General features: G+C 45.7%; 2 protein-coding genes across 4 annotated transcripts in view; one reads left to right on the top strand and one right to left on the bottom strand.

The window, feature by feature from the left end:
- Positions 1-3,651, top strand: part of LOC112217944 (thyrotropin receptor-like) — a 65,988-nt gene extending 62,337 nt beyond the window's left edge. Inside the window, exons 11-12 of the mRNA XM_042300991.1 lie at positions 1,411-1,992; positions 2,113-3,651. Coding sequence (XP_042156925.1) covers positions 1,411-1,992; positions 2,113-2,742 — 1,212 coding nt within the window. The 3' untranslated portion in view covers positions 2,743-3,651. The remainder of the gene's footprint in view (positions 1-1,410; positions 1,993-2,112) is intronic.
- Positions 3,652-8,056: 4,405 nt separating this feature from the next.
- Positions 8,057-18,259, bottom strand: part of LOC112217942 (transcription initiation factor IIA subunit 1) — a 24,316-nt gene continuing 14,113 nt past the window's right edge. For all 3 annotated transcript variants that reach the window (XM_042300989.1, XM_042300988.1, XM_042300990.1), the window contains 4 exons: positions 17,987-18,121; positions 17,364-17,681; positions 15,070-15,159; positions 8,057-12,187 (listed from right to left, as the gene is read on the bottom strand). In XM_042300989.1, coding sequence (XP_042156923.1) covers positions 12,080-12,187; positions 15,070-15,159; positions 17,364-17,681; positions 17,987-18,121 — 651 coding nt within the window. In that variant the 3' untranslated portion in view covers positions 8,057-12,079. The remainder of the gene's footprint in view (positions 12,188-15,069; positions 15,160-17,363; positions 17,682-17,986; positions 18,122-18,259) is intronic.

Below are 18,259 nucleotides of genomic sequence, written 5' to 3'. Positions count from 1 at the left end.
AAAAGGGATGAGAGTGTGACCAGGCACTAGGGATGGTAATGTGACCAGGCACAAGGGATGGGAGTGTGACCAGGCACTAGGGGATGGGGGAGTGTGACCAGGCACTAGGGGATGGGAGTGCGACCAGGAAAAAGGGATGAGAGTGTGACCAGGCACTAGGGATGGGAGTGTGACCAGGCACAAGGGGATGGGAGTGTGACCAGGCACTAGGGGATGGGAGTGCGACCAGGAAAAAGGGATGAGAGTGTGACCAGGCACTAGGGATGGGAGTGTGACCAGGTAGACACTGGGGATGGGAGTGTGACCAGGTAGACACTGGGGACGGGAGTGTAGACACTGGGGAAGGGAGTGTGAGCAAGTAGACACTGGGGACGGGAGTCTGAGCAGGTAGACACTGGGGATGGGAGTCTGAGCAGGTAGACACTGGGGACGGGATTGTAGACACTGGGGACAGGAGTCTGAGCAGGTAGACACTGGGGACGGAGTCTGAGCAGGTAGACACTGGGGATGGGAGTCTGAGCAGGTAGACACTGGGGACGGGAGTGTGAGCAGGTAGACACTGGGGACGGGAGTGTGAGCAGGTAGACACTGGGGACGGGAGTGTGAGGAAGTAGACACTGGGGACGGGAGGGACGGGAGTGTGAGCAGGTAGACACTGGGGGATGGGAGTCTGAGCAGGTAGACACTGGGGGATGGGAGTCTGAGCAGGTAGACACTGGGGGATGGGAGTCTGAGCAGGTAGACACTGGGGACGGGAGTGTGAGCAGGTAGACACTGGGGACGGGAGTGTGAGGAAGTAGACACTGGGGACGGGAGTGTGAGCGTGCGTGTCTGGGCAGATGAGATGTAGCCATTGTGTGCATCTGAAAGTCGTTTGTGTCACGAACCGGCTCAAAGCCCATAACAAAAGGGAGACAACATGGAGATAAGGAGTAACAAAATATATATTAAATAAAGTAAACTAAGTACAATATACAATGGTGTGTAATCAGTTTTGCATGCATGAATGTGATAATGCAGGGTGTTGAAAGGTGCCAAAGCATACAACCAAAAACCACCAAGATACACAACAAAATCTATAAAGGTGTCTGCAGTCTCCTCCATGAATGGGGAAGTGGTGTATTTATCCTGGGAGACACCGGGCCCAGGTGTTTCCCATGTAGCTGACGACCCTCCCAACTCCGCCCACCGGCATCCTAATAAGGAAACAAGAACAAAGAGAGAATACGGCAGACAGAGTGGGAGGGTCGTCACATGTGTATGTATAACTTTGTATGTGGAGTGGAAAGGAATGAAATATAAAATAGATGTTTTTTAAAAGTTTCTTTGATACCATGTCCTGCCGTTGTGCACTTGAGCAAGGCAATTGACAATACAATACAATATGTCTTGTCTTATCTCATCTTACAGAACCCGCAGGAGGACACCAGCCAGAACTTTGACAATCGCTACGACTACGTGGTCTGTGAGGAGGGCGAGGAGGTGACCTGCGCCCCTGCACCCGACGAGTTCAACCCGTGTGAGGACATCATGGGCTTCAGCTTCCTGCGTGTGTCTGTGTGGTTTGTGTCTCTGCTGGCTGTAGTAGGTAACATGGTGGTGCTATTGGTCCTCCTCACCTCCCACTACAAGCTCTCCGTCTCACGCTTCCTCATGTGTCACCTGGCCTTCGCTGACCTCTGCATGGGGATATATCTCCTCCTCATCGCCTCAGTGGACCTTCACACCAAGATGGAGTACTACAACCACGCCATCGACTGGCAGACGGGGCCGGGTTGCGGGTTGGCGGGGTTCCTCACGGTGTTCGCCAGCGAGCTGTCAGTTTATACGCTGACAGTGATTACGCTAGAGAGGTGGTACGCAATAACGTTCGCCATGAGGCTGGACAGGAAGTTACGTCTGCCCCACGCCACTGCTGTGATGCTGGCTGGATGGTTTTTCTGCCTCCTCCTAGCGGTGCTCCCCCTAGTGGGGGTTAGCAGCTACCAGAAGGTCAGTATTGATTGGTTGATTCAAGGATCGATCCCCCCATAAATCTTTATTTTCTTTCTGTATGTATTTATTGATTGATTGATGTATTGATTGGTGATTTATTTGATCTTTATCTATCAGGTCAGTATCTGCCTGCCCATGGATAACCAGTCCACCATGGCCCAGGTCTACATCGTCTCAGTCTTGATCCTAAACATCCTGGCATTCCTGGTGATCTGTACCTGTTACATGAAGATCTACTGCGCTGTGCACAACCCTTACTACTGCTCAGGGTCTAAAGACACCAACATTGCCAAACGCATGGCCATCCTCATCTTCACTGACTTCCTGTGTATGGCGCCCATCTCGTTTTACGCCATGTCAGCCGTTGTGGACCGGCCGCTTATCACCGTGTCCAACTCTAAGATCCTACTGGTGCTCTTCTACCCTCTCAACTCCTGTGCCAACCCCTTCCTGTACGCAATCTTCACCAAGGCTTTCAGGGGGGATATATTTATCCTGCTCAGTAAGGTGGGGCTGTGCCAGCGTCGGGCGCAGCTCTTCAGAGGGCAAGCAGTCAGTTCGAAGGGTAGCAGTAGGGTGTGCCAGCAGGTCCAGGGGTGTAAAAAGAGAGACACTGACAGGAAGAGGACAGGAGGACCAGAGGAGGTACCCATTCACCTGCAGGAGTATTCTGGGTCTGGTCACACCTACATTCAGCTGGCCTCACAACAGCCCAGTCCTGAGGAAAGCTGTAGCCTGGAAACGTGAGCCCTAACTCAGCCGGGGGAGATCAGAGAGGACCATGGTGGTCCCAGTGGCGGTTTGGTTGGTTAGGGGAGAGGAGCCACAGTGAAATGAAAACTGGAAGTGTTGCAGCCGGAGGTTAGAAGTGAACTGCTGGGATACTTTACTCTGCACTTTTACACGTGTTTGAATGTTTTCATCATTTCAGCTGTGATATTGTTTTTGCAATTAATATACCGTCTGTTGCAGAATATTATGTGTTGGTGAGATATTCTTGTCAATTGCACCGGAACTTCTTTAGGATATGATATCCTATTTTGGCACTTCTGTTGTTGTTAATTCTAAAGATTCTAATTCTAAAGATTCTAATTCTAAAGATTCTAATTCTAAAGATTCTAATTCTAAAGATTAAGTGGGTGTTGAAACTGTTGCTAAATTTCAGTTTCATCAGAAAGCAAAGTTTATTTACACGTTTGGTTAAACTTGAGATGAACCAAAATTGGGTCCAAAAACGAATAATCTCTGGTGGATTATGGTTATCATTGATATATCAGATTTATTCAATTGATTATTCATACATACCATACCAAAAATGATATATTTATTTTACAGTAACTGGGACTCTAAAATATCTTCACTACTTACAGGGCTAAAGAAACAGGAGAACTTTGACAAAGGCCTGAAATGTGATATTTTAATCCTCAAACTTCACACCTTTGAAAGTGAAAAGTACCAGAGATTCCTGTGAGACTCCTGGATATTGTCCTGGTACTGTATTACAGATCAGCCCCAGTGCGATTTAAAAACTACACCCGACTTCAGACAGGGAAATATTGCATTTCTAAATGCTCCACAATAGCTGTGTACACTGAGTATACGAAACATTAGGAACCGAATATTGAGTTGCATCCTTTTGCCTTCAGAACAGCCTGAATTCATCGGGGCATATTGGACTCTACAAGATGTTGAAAGCGTTCTACAGGGATGCTGGCCCATGTTGACTCCAATGCTTCACACAGTTGTGTCAAGTTGGCTGGATGTCCTTTGGGTGGTGGACCATTCTTGATACACACGGGAAACTTAGTATAAAAAGCTCAGCAGCGTTGCAGTTCTTGACACACTCAAACCGGTGTCCCTGGCACCTACTATCGTACCCTGTTCAAAGGCACATAAATATTTTGTCTTGCCCATTCACCCTCTGAATGGCACACATACACAATCCAGGTCTCAAATGTCTCCAGGCTTAAAAATAATCTACACTGATTTGAAGTGGATTTAACAAGTGACATCAATAAGGGATCATAGCTTTCACCTGGATTCATCTGGTCAGTCTATGTCATGGAAAGATGTGCAAAGGGAAATTCAATGTCTGCTTTTTTTTTTTTTACACATCTACCTATAGTAGCCCTTCTTTGCGAGGCATTGGAAAACGTCCCTGGTCTTTGTAATTGAATCTGTGTTTGAAATGCACTGCTCGACTGGGGGACCTTACTGACAATTGCATGTGTGGGGTACAGAGATGAGGTAGTCATTCAGAAATCATGTGAAAAACTATTATTGCACACATCGTGAGTCCATGCAACTTCTCAGAAGCAACATTTTACACCTCAACTAATTTAAACTTGTCATAACAAAAGGGTTGAATACTTATTGATTCAAGACATTTCAGCTTTTCATTTTTAATTCATTTGTAAAAATGCTGAAAAAAATAATTCCACTTTTACATTATGGGGTGTTTGTGTGTAGGCCAGTGACAAAATATCTCAATTGAATCCATTTTTAATTCAGGCTGTAACCCAACACAATGTAGAAAAAGACGAGGGGCGAATCCATTTTTAATTCAGGCTGTAACCCAACACAATGTAGAAAAAGATGAGGGGCGAATCCATTTTTAATTCAGGCTGTAACCCAACAAAATGTAGAAAAAGACGAGGGGCGAATCCATTTTTAATTCAGGCTGTAACCCAACACAATGTAGAAAAAGACGAGGGGCGTGAATAACAAATGTATACTTACATGTATGTCAACCTTTTCTTGTGTGGTGGTGATATTTTCACTCAAGACATAATGGGAATTTCAGAGAATAACAGACAAGATATAGTTATGCCTTGCTGGAAAGGTCTAGGAAAAAAGTTAGTAGATGAAAAAAGAAATAGGAAAAATACCAAACCAAACATTGCCGTGTAAAGCAAGCTGTAGCTATAGAGAGACACTTAGCGATTATTAATTAAGGGACACCTTCTGCCAATGAACGCCCGCTTGCCATCTGTACAGCATTTGAACTGCACTGCAACATTTTTCAGAGAAACGCTAGAGAATAAACTTGGCTTCGAAAGAGGATCATTTCGTATTTGTTTCTTTCTTCGAGGAGGCCGAAGTCATTTGCAACTCTTCAATTGTGCTAAAAAGAGGTTATTGGCCTTTTTTTGACCGATTTTCAAATATTCTGTTTTTCTCCTTCATAGAATGAGAAAAATAATTGATTGATACAATAAGGTTAATAGTCTATGATACGGACTGACTGTGGTATAAATAAAACAAAATGCAGCCATCATTAGAGGGGTGAGACAGATCTTTGAATTCACCACAGTACATAATGATATAACACAATTACAGTATGTCCTCCCATGGAACGAACTAATCAAATATTCATAAAACTGAAAAAAGACAGTCATGGTCTACTGACAGGGTCAAACAAACTGACTTGTGTTTCATTGAATCAATTTAATTCCATTCTTCTCTCTAGCTCTAGTTGGTTCCCAGCCTTATCCTGGTATAAACCTCTCATCTCCCAGCCCTATCCTGGCCCCTTCCTCTCCTGGTATAAACCTCTCATCTCCCAGCCCTATCTAGGCCTGGCCCCTTCCTCTCCTGGTATAAACCTCTCATCTCCCAGCCCTATCCTGGCCACTTCCTCCTGGTATAAACCTCTCATCTCCCAGCCCTATCCTGGACTGGTCCCTTTCCTGGTATAAACCTCTCATCTCCCAGCCCTATCCTGGCCTGGCCACTTCCTCCTGTTATAAACCTCTCATCTCCCAGCCCTATCCTGGCCTGTTCCCTTCCTCTCCTGGTATAAACCTCTCATCTCCCAGCCGCTCCTCAACTAAGCAGCAGGGCAGGGCTCTTTGGATGGACAACGTGCACCATGCTGCCATATTATTGGGTTTCTTTACTCAAATATGGTAGAGAGAGATGAGAGATGATGTGAAAGAGCATGTTGACTTTTCACTTCTCGTACGCTCGTCTCTACGGGTCAGTAGGTGGAGTCAGTGAGCTGCTCTTGAAAGGTCAAGTAGTAGTCAAGGGCCATCCTCTCATATAACTACTGGAGTGTTACACCACGCTCTGCCAGCCTACGCAGAGACAAAATGAAGGGAATGATGAAGTGGAGGACAAGAAAAAACACTCCCTCCTCCCTTTCTGAGTCATCAAGTGCCTCCGGATTCTCCAGACTGACCGCCTGCCGTCATGCCATGCCAGTGAACCACACACACAAACACATTAACATGAGAGAAGTCAATGAACTACATCACACGTCCCAAGCCTTTCAATAACAGCCAGACATTCATGATAATTGGATGGACTGCAATGTCCACCATCAAGCCTGCCGGTCAAATACGTTACATACATTCAAACATCAACCCTGTTCACCCGGTAGATGATGCTCGTCAGACCTGGGATTTGAAACTAACAACTTTTTGGTCACTGACATGCCTCTAACCTACCTCTATCTCACTGCACCTTCTGTTCAAATTGTACAGCCCAAAAGACACCACCTGACGTCGGCAGACCCTTCAGTACGTCAGCTCTAACTGTACTCCAGTGCTCACTGAATAATAGGCAGCTTCCTGCCTATTCCATTGGGAGTATTTAGGGTCCATTAATCCTCCTCCACTCCGAGAGATTAACTAGGACTAGACGCCACTCTGTTTTCCATTTCCAATCAGTGGCAGAATCCACGTGACATCTTAGTCATTTAGCAGACACCCTTACCCAGAGTGACCAACAGTCAACTACAGTAGGTAGAACTAGCTCTCTATATCAACTGGGTTCTACTCCCATTACTCCCGGTTCTAATTTTCAGAGTAAAAACTCAACGGACAATATGAACGCTTAAACCAAGTTTATTCTTCCCAGAGGGTCAACGCATTAGACAAAAACATTTCCACACAAACACTCGTATTTAACCCTTTCTCCAAGGCTGAGTCTCTTCCTACACATCTGTACAAACACTGTGTCTTCACTGCTAGGCAGGAAACGAAGTAATACAGCCATAAACTTTTCTTTCTCCCTTAACATGACCTCGACCCCCTTCATCACTAATCCATGGATCTCTCCCTTTATCAATCCCTGCCACACGTGATCGCTTCCCTGCACTTCAAATATTCCAACCTTAACTACACACACTATATATCTTCCTCCTATAACCATTCACTTCTGGTCTAGACCTTCTAAACCTCAGCACTCCCTCAGTGACATGAGTATATTTCCTATTCTCAGAATCCAACACTACCACATGTTGTATCTCATCGTTACCCATATTAAAACACAGGGCCTGTATATCAGCCAGGTTGGAATTAGGGCAACACCCACGTAACCCAGCAGATCAATTATGTAGATTATCCCATCCAAATGTGGATTAAACTAAAGTGATTCTGGGTCATTTTCATCACAGTAGTATAAGGAATGTATCTGATCATATTTTCAGATGTAAAACATAACAGATCTGAAAACTGAAAATGACAGAAAAGTGTCTGAAATGCCTTTCACATTCATTATTTTATTTTCTGAAGTAAGAAAATCAGGAATTCTTAAAACTTCTACCCCTGAAATGTCAGGATTATACTATCCCAGTAAAGAATGCCAGGATTATACTATCCCAGTAAAGAATGCCAGGATTATACTATCCCAGTAAAGAATGCCAGGATTATACTATCCCAGTAAAGAATGCCAGGATTATACTATCCCAGTAAAGAATGCCAGGATTATACTATCCCAGTAAAGAATGTCAGGATTATACTATCCCAGTAAAGAATGCCAGGATTATACTATCCCAGTAAAGAATGCCAGGATTATACTATCCCAGTAAAGAATGCCAGGATTATACTATCCCAGTAAAGAATGCCAGGATTATACTATCCCAGTAAAGAATGTCAGGATTATACTATCCCAGTAAAGAATGCCAGGATTATACTATCCCAGTAAAGAATGCCAGGATTATACTATCCCAGTAAAGAATGCCAGGATTATACTATCCCAGTAAAGAATGCCAGGATTATACTATCCCAGTAAAGAATGCCAGGATTATACTATCCCAGTAAAGAATGACACAAACCAGTTTTCATATTACTTTAATACATTTTTTAGCAAAGGCAAAAAACTCAATGGGTCTGTTCAATAAAATACTACTTTCTCTAATTAGTTGTATTCAAAGCACAGCCTTCCAAGTTATGGTCATTTACAAAGATCTTTGATTTAAAATAAAAAAAAACAGTATGATTTATAAAACAAACAATACCTTTCCCTCACATACAGTTATTTGAACAGCAGTTGAAACACATGGTACATGAAAAAAGACTTTCCAGAGACATCCTCTTTTGAAATGCTTATTTTATCATTATATATTTGGATAGCTGCAAGCCAAATGAAAATCCAAAAGGCACGTGTACGATATGACGGGGCGGCAGGGTAGCCTAGTGGTTCGAGCGTTGGACTAGTAACCGAAAGGTTGCAAGTCAAGTCCCCGAGCTGACAAGGTACACATCTGTCATTCTGCCCCTGAACAGGCAGTTAAGCCACTGTTTCTAGGCCGTCATTGAAAATAAGAATTTATTCTTAACTGACTTGCCTGGTTAAATAAAGGTTAAAAAAAATAAAACATCAGGGAAGTGGAACACATGGAATTATGAACTACAATAAAATAATTTTGGAATACATGGCCAAAACCACTTGAGCAGGAGCCATTTATTCCAAAACCACTTGAGCAGAAAAGTGGCTCTGGCTTATGTTATATGCTACTGCATGTCTAAGCCAAGAGTTCCAGAACCAGAAACCACTCTGTTCCAGAACTAGACGCCAATCTGTTCTAGAACTAGGTGCCACTCTGTTCTAGAACTAGGCGCCACTCTGTTCTAGAACTAGGCGCCACTCTGTTCTAGAACTAGGCGCCACTCTGTTCTAGAACTAGGCGCCACCCTGTTCTAGACCCAGGACATACTCTGTTCTAGAACTAGAATGTACTCTGTTCTAGAACTAGAATCTATTCTGTTCTAGAACTAGAACCTACTCTGTTCTAGAACTAGAATCTACTCTGTTCTAGAACTAGAATCTACTCTGTTCTAGAACGAGAAGCCACTCTGTTCTAGACCCAGAACATACTCTGAAATGTTCCGTTATGGGTTCATCAACAGAATGACTTCATTTTAGTCGGGAGTTGGGCCATTGTGTCAGACTGCACAGCCATGTGTAAATACACTAAACCCAAACAGAATGAAAGACACTGAGAAAAAAAAAATGCAAAGGGTACTGTTAAATTATTTTTTTAAACTGCAGAGAACACACGCCAAATTACCCCACAGTTGAAGAGGCCTTTTGTAAAATCATCATCATGATTAAAAGTGCACGACAGACAGACAGACAGACAGACAGACAGACAGACAGACAGACAGACAGACAGACAGACAGACAGAGCTATACATACACACAGCAGTCATGACGTGGAGCACAGCGCATGATGGAGCCTATTCCAGCAAACAGAAAAACATAGGGAGAAAAGCAACACATGGTTACGGTCATAAGAGCACAGTTTGGTGCGGCTTCCTGTCTTCTTTTTACTCTCAGAAATAGAACATGGCCTGAGCTTTCAGGAATAAATACAACAAAAACATCTACAAAAAAAGAAACAAAATTAATCATAAAAATCTGATCCATTTGTACTGTAACGTCAGAAAGAGAATGTGGGTGACCATTCCAACAACATTGAACTGATGACAAGATCAATCAGTGAACTCAGACAAGACCTCAAACGAGTAACACTCAAATAATAAGCCAGAAGGATTGGGCATGTTGTGTCTGTGGACAAATTCCACTGACTGACTGAACGATACATTGACACTGACAGTGCAGATCTCCCACTGGCTGTACTGATCGATACAGTGACACTGACAGTGCAGATCTCCCACTGGCTGTACTGACCGATACACTGACAGTGCAGATCTCCCACTGGCTGTACTGACCGATACATTGACACTGACAGTGCAGATCTCCCACTGGCTGTACTGACCGATACACTGACAGTGCAGATCTCCCACTGGCTGTACTGACCGATACACTGACAGTGCAGATCTCCCACTGGCTGTACTGACCGATACACTGACAGTGCAGATCTCCCACTGGCTGTACTGACCGATACATTGACACTGACAGTGCAGATCTCCCACTGGCTGTACTGATCGATAATTGACAGTGCAGATCTCCCACTGGCTGTACTGACCGATACACTGACAGTGCAGATCTCCCACTGGCTGTACTGATCGATACACTGACAGTGCAGATCTCCCACTGGCTGTACTGACCGATACACTGACAGTGCAGATCTCCCACTGGCTGTACTGACCGGGTGCTGAATCAGAAGACCGGATCCACAAAATAGTAAAACTCTCAGATAAGCGTTTTGAAGACATTTTTACAATAATTGTATCTATCCATTCATTGGTAGATTCTTTACAAAGGTGACAGTCAACAATAGGATGATTCAGGTGGATATCACTATCAACTAGATAAACAGGAGGGGAGCTGGACTGCTGAACACAGTGGATATCACTATCAACTAGATAAACAGGAGGGGGGAGCTGGACTGCTGAACACAGTGGATATCACTATCAACTAGATAAACAGGAGGGGAGCTGGACTGCTGAACACAGTGGATATCACTATCAACTAGATAAACAGGAGGGGAGCTGGACTGCTGAACACAGTGGATATCACTATCAACTAGATAAACAGGAGGGGAGCTGGACTGCTGAACACAGTGGATATCACTATCAACTAGATAAACAGGAGGGGAGCTGGACTGCTGAACACAGTGGATATCACTATCAACTAGATAAACAGGAGGGGAGCTGGACTGCTGAACACAGTGGATATCACTATCAACTAGATAAACAGGAGGGGAGCTGGACTGCTGAACACAGTGGATATCACTATCAACTAGATAAACAGGAGGGGAGCTGGACTGCTGAACACAGTGGATATCACTATCAACTAGATAAACAGGAGGGGAGCTGGACTGCTGAACACAGTGGATATCACTATCAACTAGATAAACAGGAGGGGAGCTGGACTGCTGAACACAGTGGATATCACTATCAACTAGATAAACAGGAGGGGAGCTGGACTGCTGAACACAGTGGATATCACTATCAACTAGATAAACAGGAGGGGAGCTGGACTGCTGAACACAGTGGATATCACTATCAACTAGATAAACAGGAGGGGAGCTGGACTGCTGAACACAGTGGATATCACTATCAACTAGATAAACAGGAGGGGAGCTGGACTGCTGAACACAGTGGATATCACTATCAACTAGATAAACAGGAGGGCACTTTTAGTATGGACCATCAGAACATGTGACAGGAATATCATATCAGTGACATGGACCCAGATCTACAAGCAGATGAAGATAATAACGTCAACCTTTTTCAAACAGCCATCTCAACTCAATACACTGGTGTCAACTTCACTGTGTGGTGCCCTGTCACTGAAAAAAACTGGGATTGACTGACGTGTTTCCTAGCCAATCACTAGGCACACAACTGGGATCGAAACCTATTGGCATAAAGTGTTTAGGGTGGGTCAACTCAAGTCAGTGGTTATATCTGGTCCACTAGAAGTGGGAGAAAACAGTCAGGTCAAAATGGAGGTGAATTCAGTCAAACAAAGAAACTAAGAAGATTTCTCCTTCGATCCCTTGGCCGTGCTGCATGGAATCCTCAGTGTCTTGGGAGGCTTGTAGGGTATTGGGTGTTAATACAGATATACCATTCATACAGATGTGCATCAGTCAGTATCACAGTTTTGGGTGGTGTGTTACGTTTATTTCCTTCCCAAACCAGCCCATCCCAGGTCCTCTGGCTGAAATATGATTCCCTGGGTCATAGTTATTGATGAGTCTCTTTCTCAAACTTGACAGAAAGTTCCAGAGTTCCTTCGTGGTGTTTTTGTTGTTGTTGTGTGTTCCTTTTTTCTGTGTTCCAAATGGCACCCTATTCCCTATGTAGTGGCACCCTATTCCCTATGTAGTGCACTATATAGGTAATAGAGTGCTATTTGGGACGCATTCTTTGTGCTGTGTGTTTTACCACTCTGCGTCCCCGATGGCTTTGGAGAAGACGTAGTCTCGGCCGTTCAGGTTCATGATCCCATCCTTCAGGTGGAACTTCCATTTGTTCTTACTTCTGTGTATCTGAGGAGAGGAACCAATGGGCATTAGGAATGTGGGCGAGGGCAGCAGACTGGTGTGTATCTGTGTATCTGAGGAGAGGAACCAATGGGCATTAGGAATGTGGGCACTGGGCATTAGGAATGTGGGCGACAGTGGGCATTAGGAATGTGGGCGAGGGCAGCAGACTGGGTTATCTCTCTCACTACAGTGTGTGTGTGTGTACTTCTGTGTATCTGAGGAGAGGAGCCAATGGGCATTAGGAATGTGGGCTTCTGTGTATCTGATCTGGGGGAGGAGCCAATGGGCATTAGGAATGTGGGCGAGGGCAGCAGACTGGGTTATCTCTCTCACTACAGTGTGTGTGTGTGTACTTCTGTGTATCTGAGGGGGGAGCCAATGGGCATTAGGAATGTGGGCGAGGGCAGCAGACTGGGTTATCTCTCTCACTACAGTGTGTGTGTGTGTACTTCTGTGTATCTGAGGAGAGGAGCCAATGGGCATTAGGAATGTGGGCGAGGGCAGCAGACTGGGTTATCTCTCTCACTACAGTGTGTGTGTGTGTACTTCTGTGTATCTGAGGTATCTGAGGGCAGAGGAGATTATCCAATGGGCATTAGGAATGTGGGCGAGGGCAGCAGACTGGGTTATCCAATGGGCATTAGGAATGTGGGCGAGGGCAGCAGACTGGGTTATCTCTCTCACTACAGTGTGTGTGTGTGTACTTCTGTGTATCTGAGGAGAGGAGCCAATGGGCATTAGGAATGTGGGGGCGAGGGCAGCAGACTGGGTTATCTCTCTCACTACAGTGTGTGTGTGTGTGTACTTCTGTGTATCTGAGGGGGAGCCAATCATTGGAATGTATCTGATCTCTCTCACTACAGTGTGTGTGTGTGTACTTCTGTGTATCTGAGGGGGGAGCCAATGGGCATTAGGAATGTGGGCGAGGGCAGCAGACTGGGTTATCTCTCTCACTACAGTGTGTGTGTGTGTACTTCTGTGTATCTGAGGAGAGGAGCCAATGGGCATTAGGAATGTGGGCGAGGGCAGCAGACTGGGTTATCTCTCTCACTACAGTGTGTGTGTGTGTACTTCTGTGTATCTGAGGAGAGGAACCAATGGGCATTAGGAATGTGGGCGAGGGCAGCAGACTGGGTTATCTCTCTCACTACAGTGTGTGTGTGTGTACTTCTGTGTATCTGAGGGGGAGCCAATGGGCATTAGGAATGTGGGCGAGGGCAGCAGACTGGGTTATCTCTCTCACTACAGTGTGTGTGTGTGTACTTCTGTGTATCTGAGGGGGAGCCAATGGGCATTAGGAATGTGGGCCAATGGGCATTAGGAATGTGGGCGAGGGCAGCAGACTGGGTTATCTCTCTCACTACAGTGTGTGTGTGTGTACTTCTGTGTATCTGAGGGGGAGCCAATGGGCATTAGGAATGTGGGCGAGGGCAGCAGACTGGGTTATCTCTCTCACTACAGTGTGTGTGTGTGTACTTCTGTGTATCTGAGGGGAGGAATGTGGGCCAATGGGCATTAGGAATGTGGGCGAGGGCAGCAGACTGGGTTATCTCTCTCACTACAGTGTGTGTGTGTGTACTTCTGTGTATCTGAATGGGGCGAGGGCAGGAATCCAATGGGCTTCTGTGTATCTGAGGAAATGGGCATTAGGAATGTGGAGGGCAGCAGACTGGGTTATCTCTCTCACTACAGTGTGTGTGTGTGTACTTCTGTGTATCTGAGGAGAGGAGACCAATGGGCATTAGGAATGTGGGCGAGGGCAGCAGACTGGGTTATCTCTCTCACTACAGTGTGTGTGTGTGTACTTCTGTGTATCTGAGGGGGCATTAGGAATGGGAGCAGACTGTCAGTGTGTGGAGGTAATAGGAATAGGAGGGGAGCAGATGGGGATGGGCATTAGGAATGTGGGCCAGCAGACACACACAGTGTGTGTGTGTGTACATCTGAGGGGGAGCCAATGGGCATTAGGAATGTCTGGGGTTTCCTCACTGGGCATTAGGTTTCTCCTATACAGGAAGTCATTAGGGGTTTCTCTCACTGTGGTTTCTCCTGATACAGGAAGTCTGTGGGTTTCCTCTGACTGGGCATGGTTTCCCTATACAGGAAGTCTGGGGTTTCTCTCACTGTGGTTTCTCCTGATACAGGAAGTCTGTGGGTTTCCTCACTGTGGTTTCCCCACTATACAGGAAGTCTGGGGTTTCTCTCACTGTGGTTTCCCTGAGGGGGAGCCAATATACAGGAAGTCTGGGGTTTCCTCACTGTGGTTTCCCCACTATACAGGAAGTCTGGGGTTTCCTCACTGTGGTTTCCCCTATACAGGAAGTCTGGGGTTTCCTCACTGTGGTTTCCCCTATACAGGAAGTCTGGGGTTTCCTCACTGTGGTTTCTCCTATACAGGAAGTCTGGGGTTTCCTCACTGTGGTTTCCCCTATACAGGAAGTCTGGGGTTTCCTCACTGTGGTTTCCCCTATACAGGAAGTCTGGGGTTTCCTCACTGTGGTTTCTCCTTCCTATACAGGAAGTCTGGGGTTTCCTCACTGTGGTTTCTCCTATACAGGAAGTCTGGGGTTTCCTCACTGTGGTTTCCCCTATACAGGAAGTCTGGGGTTTCCTCACTGTGGTTTCCCCTATACAGGAAGTCTGGGGTTTCCTCACTGTGGTTTCTCCTTCCTATACAGGAAGTCTGGGGTTTCCTCACTGTGGTTTCTCCTATACAGGAAGTCTGGGGTTTCCTCACTGTGGTTTCCCCTATACAGGAAGTCTGGGGTTTCCTCACTGTGGTTTCTCCTTCCTATACAGGAAGTCTGGGGTTTCCTCACTGTGGTTTCTCCTTTACAGGAAGTCTGGGGTCACACACGCAATAATGTAATCCGGAGATATCTTACCTTGTCATACTGGCACACCACCACATTCTCTGTATCAAACAGTTCTTGGTCCTCCTCGTCACTCACATCATCTTCACTATTCAGAGGCTCCTGAGACAGAGTGAGGGACGGTTAATAATGTATCTATCCCTTCACTCTCAATCCAGTGTTTCCCCTATATTCATTTAGCCCCTCTAGTACTACTACTACTACTATTAATAATTATTATTCATATTTTTATTTATTATCATCATCAGCCGAGATGCACTTTTAAGTTAAGAGTGACAAGTTACATAGCTTCCTCAGATTCTCATCAGATCGTCCGAGAAACATCCCATGTACACTAGTATGTGGACTGCTCCTTGAACATCTCTTTCCAATATCATGGGCATTAATATGCAGTTGGTCCCCCCCTTTGTTGCTACAACAGCCTCCACTCTTCTGGGAAGGTTTTCCACTAGATGTTGGTACATTACTGCTATAACAGCCTCCACTCTTCTGGGAAGGCTTTCCACTAGATGTTGGAACATTGCTGCTATAACAGCCTCCACTCTTCTGGGAAGGCTTTCCACTAGATGTTGGAACATTGCTGCTATAACAGCCTCCACTCTTCTGGGAAGGCTTTCCACTAGATGTTGGAACATTGCTGCTATAACAGCCTCCACTCTTCTGAAGGCTTTCCACTAGTTGGAACATTGCTGCTATAACAGCCTCCACTCTTCTGGGAAGGCTTTCCACTAGATGTTGGAACATTGCTGCTATAACAGCCTCCACTCTTCTGGGAAGGCTTTCCACTAGATGTTGGAACATTGCTGCTATAACAGCCTCCACTCTTCTGCTTTCCACTAGATGTTGGAACATTGCTGCTATAACAGCCTCCACTCTTCTGGGAAGGCTTTCCACTAGATGTTGGAACATTGCTGCTATAACAGCCTCCACTCTTCTGGGAAGGCTTTCCACTAGATGTTGGAACATTGCTGCTATAACAGCCTCCACTCTTCTGGGAAGGCTTCCCACTAGATGTTGGAACATTGCTGCGGGGACTTGGTTCCATTCAGCCACGAAGGCATTAGTGAGGTTGGGAACTGAGGTTGGGTGATTAGTCCTGACTCACAGTCGGTGTTCCAATTCATCCCAAAGGTGTTTGATGGGGTTGAGGTCAGGGCTCTGTGCAGGCCAGTCAAGTTCTTTCTGTATGCATCTCGCTTTGTGCACGGGGGGCATTGCCATGCTGAAACAGGAAAGGGCCTTCTCCAAACTGCTGGCACAAAGTTGGAAGCACAGGATCGTCTAGAATGTAATTGTACGCTGTAGCGTTAAGGAACTCAGCGGCCCGAACCATTAAAAACAGCCCCAGACCACTATTCCTCCTCCACTAAACTACAGTTGGCAACTATGCATTGGGGCAGGTAGTGTTCTCCTGGCATCCACCAAACCCAGATTCATCCATCGGACAGCCAGATAGTGAAACGTGATTCATCACTCCAGAGAACGCGTTTCCACTGCTCCAGAGTCCAATGGTGGCGAGCTTTACACCACTCCAGCCCACGCTTGGCATTGTGCATGTTGTTATTAGGCTTGTCTACGGCTGCTCGGCCAAGGAAACCCATTTCAGGAAGCTCCCGACAACAGTTATTGTGCTGACGTTGCTTCCAGAGGCCATTTGGAACTCGGTAGTGAATGTTGCAACCGAGAACAGACGATTTTTACGCGCTACATGCTTCAGAACTCGGCCGTCCTGTTCTGTGAGTTGTGTGGCCTACCACTTCACGGCTTGTTACTCCTAGACGTTTCCTCTTCACAATAACAACACTTACAGACCAGGGCAGCTCTAGCAGGGCAGAAATTTGATGAACTTGTTGGAAAGGTTGCATGCTATGACGGTGCCACGTTAAAAGTCACTGAGCTCTTCAGTAAGGCCATTCTACTGTCAATGTTGGCCTATGGAGATTGCATGGCTGTGTGTTCAATTTTATACCCCGGTCACCAACGGGTGTGGCTGAAATAGCCGAATCCACTAATTTATAGGGGTGTCCACATACCTTTGGCCATGTAGTGTAACTAGCTTGTAATCTTGGAAGTGTAGCCAACCTTATTAATAGATGCATGTAATAATTATTATGTAAAGCTAAACTACGCAAGCACAACTATTTGTCGGGATAATATAGACTTGGCTGGTGATGTCATGAGATCAAGTTCAAATTAAACTGTCCTCGATTTACAGTTGAGGTTAAAAGATTCATACAAACATTCTACGGTAAAAGGTTTCAGAAATGTTGGCGTCTTTCTCTCGTCTCATTGAGAGTCCTACCCACCTCCTCCACCTGGCCGTCCTCGCCATCTTTTTCCTTTTCTTCATCTTCCTCCTCGTCATACTCTTCCTCCTCATCTTCATCCTCTGAGGACGTGTCCCCTGCTCCGTCCACCTGTAGCATCATAGGAGGCTGCTGCTGTTGCTGTGGGACTCCTGGTGCAGCTCCGCCCTGGACCTGTTGTACTTGTTGGACCTGCTGCTGGATCTGCTGCTGTTGCTGTGGGCCTCCTGGTGCAGCTCCGCCCTGGACCTGTTGAACTTGTTGGACCTGCTGCTGGATCTGCTGCACCTGACCGGGCTGGCCTGTCATCTGCATTACCTGAAGAAAGGGATGGGTTGAGAAGGGTGGGTTAGTGACAGATGGTTGAATGTGGGATGGGGTGCTCAGCAGAGTAATCATGATCGTCTGTATAATAACATCAAAAATTCCCTTTCTGAATCTGCATATCTATAGCTTGTCAAGAGCTGAATGTAAAAATATATTGAATATAGCTATACTAAAGCATATTCTATCAAAATAAACACTGTATAATATACATTATATATTATGTATTATGTATTATTATGTACCATCTATACATTATATATTATACCGTGTGTAGTGACTAGTGAGTAAGGTCTGACCTGTGCATTCTGCTGGACCTTGTTGCCAGTGAGGATGACCTGTTGAGGCTGGATGATGACTCCTGTCTGCTGGGGGAGGCCTCCCTGTAGAGGAGCCAGCACCTGGGGGAGTCCTCCCTGGAGAGGAGCCAGTACCTGAAGGGGTGGAGTACAGCAACATGGCATTACACCCCACACAGTAACGACCATTTGAATCCACCATTCAGTTTTCAATGGCACTTGTTAAATTGAAAACTGAATGAACCCCAACTCAGATCTACCACAGCTCTGACA

The sequence above is a fragment of the Oncorhynchus tshawytscha genome, linkage group LG18 (assembly GCF_018296145.1).
Source record: "Oncorhynchus tshawytscha isolate Ot180627B linkage group LG18, Otsh_v2.0, whole genome shotgun sequence".
NCBI lineage: Eukaryota > Metazoa > Chordata > Actinopteri > Salmoniformes > Salmonidae > Oncorhynchus > Oncorhynchus tshawytscha.
Note: the sequence above shows the minus strand (reverse complement) of the source record. Positions and strands in the feature narration are given on the sequence as shown.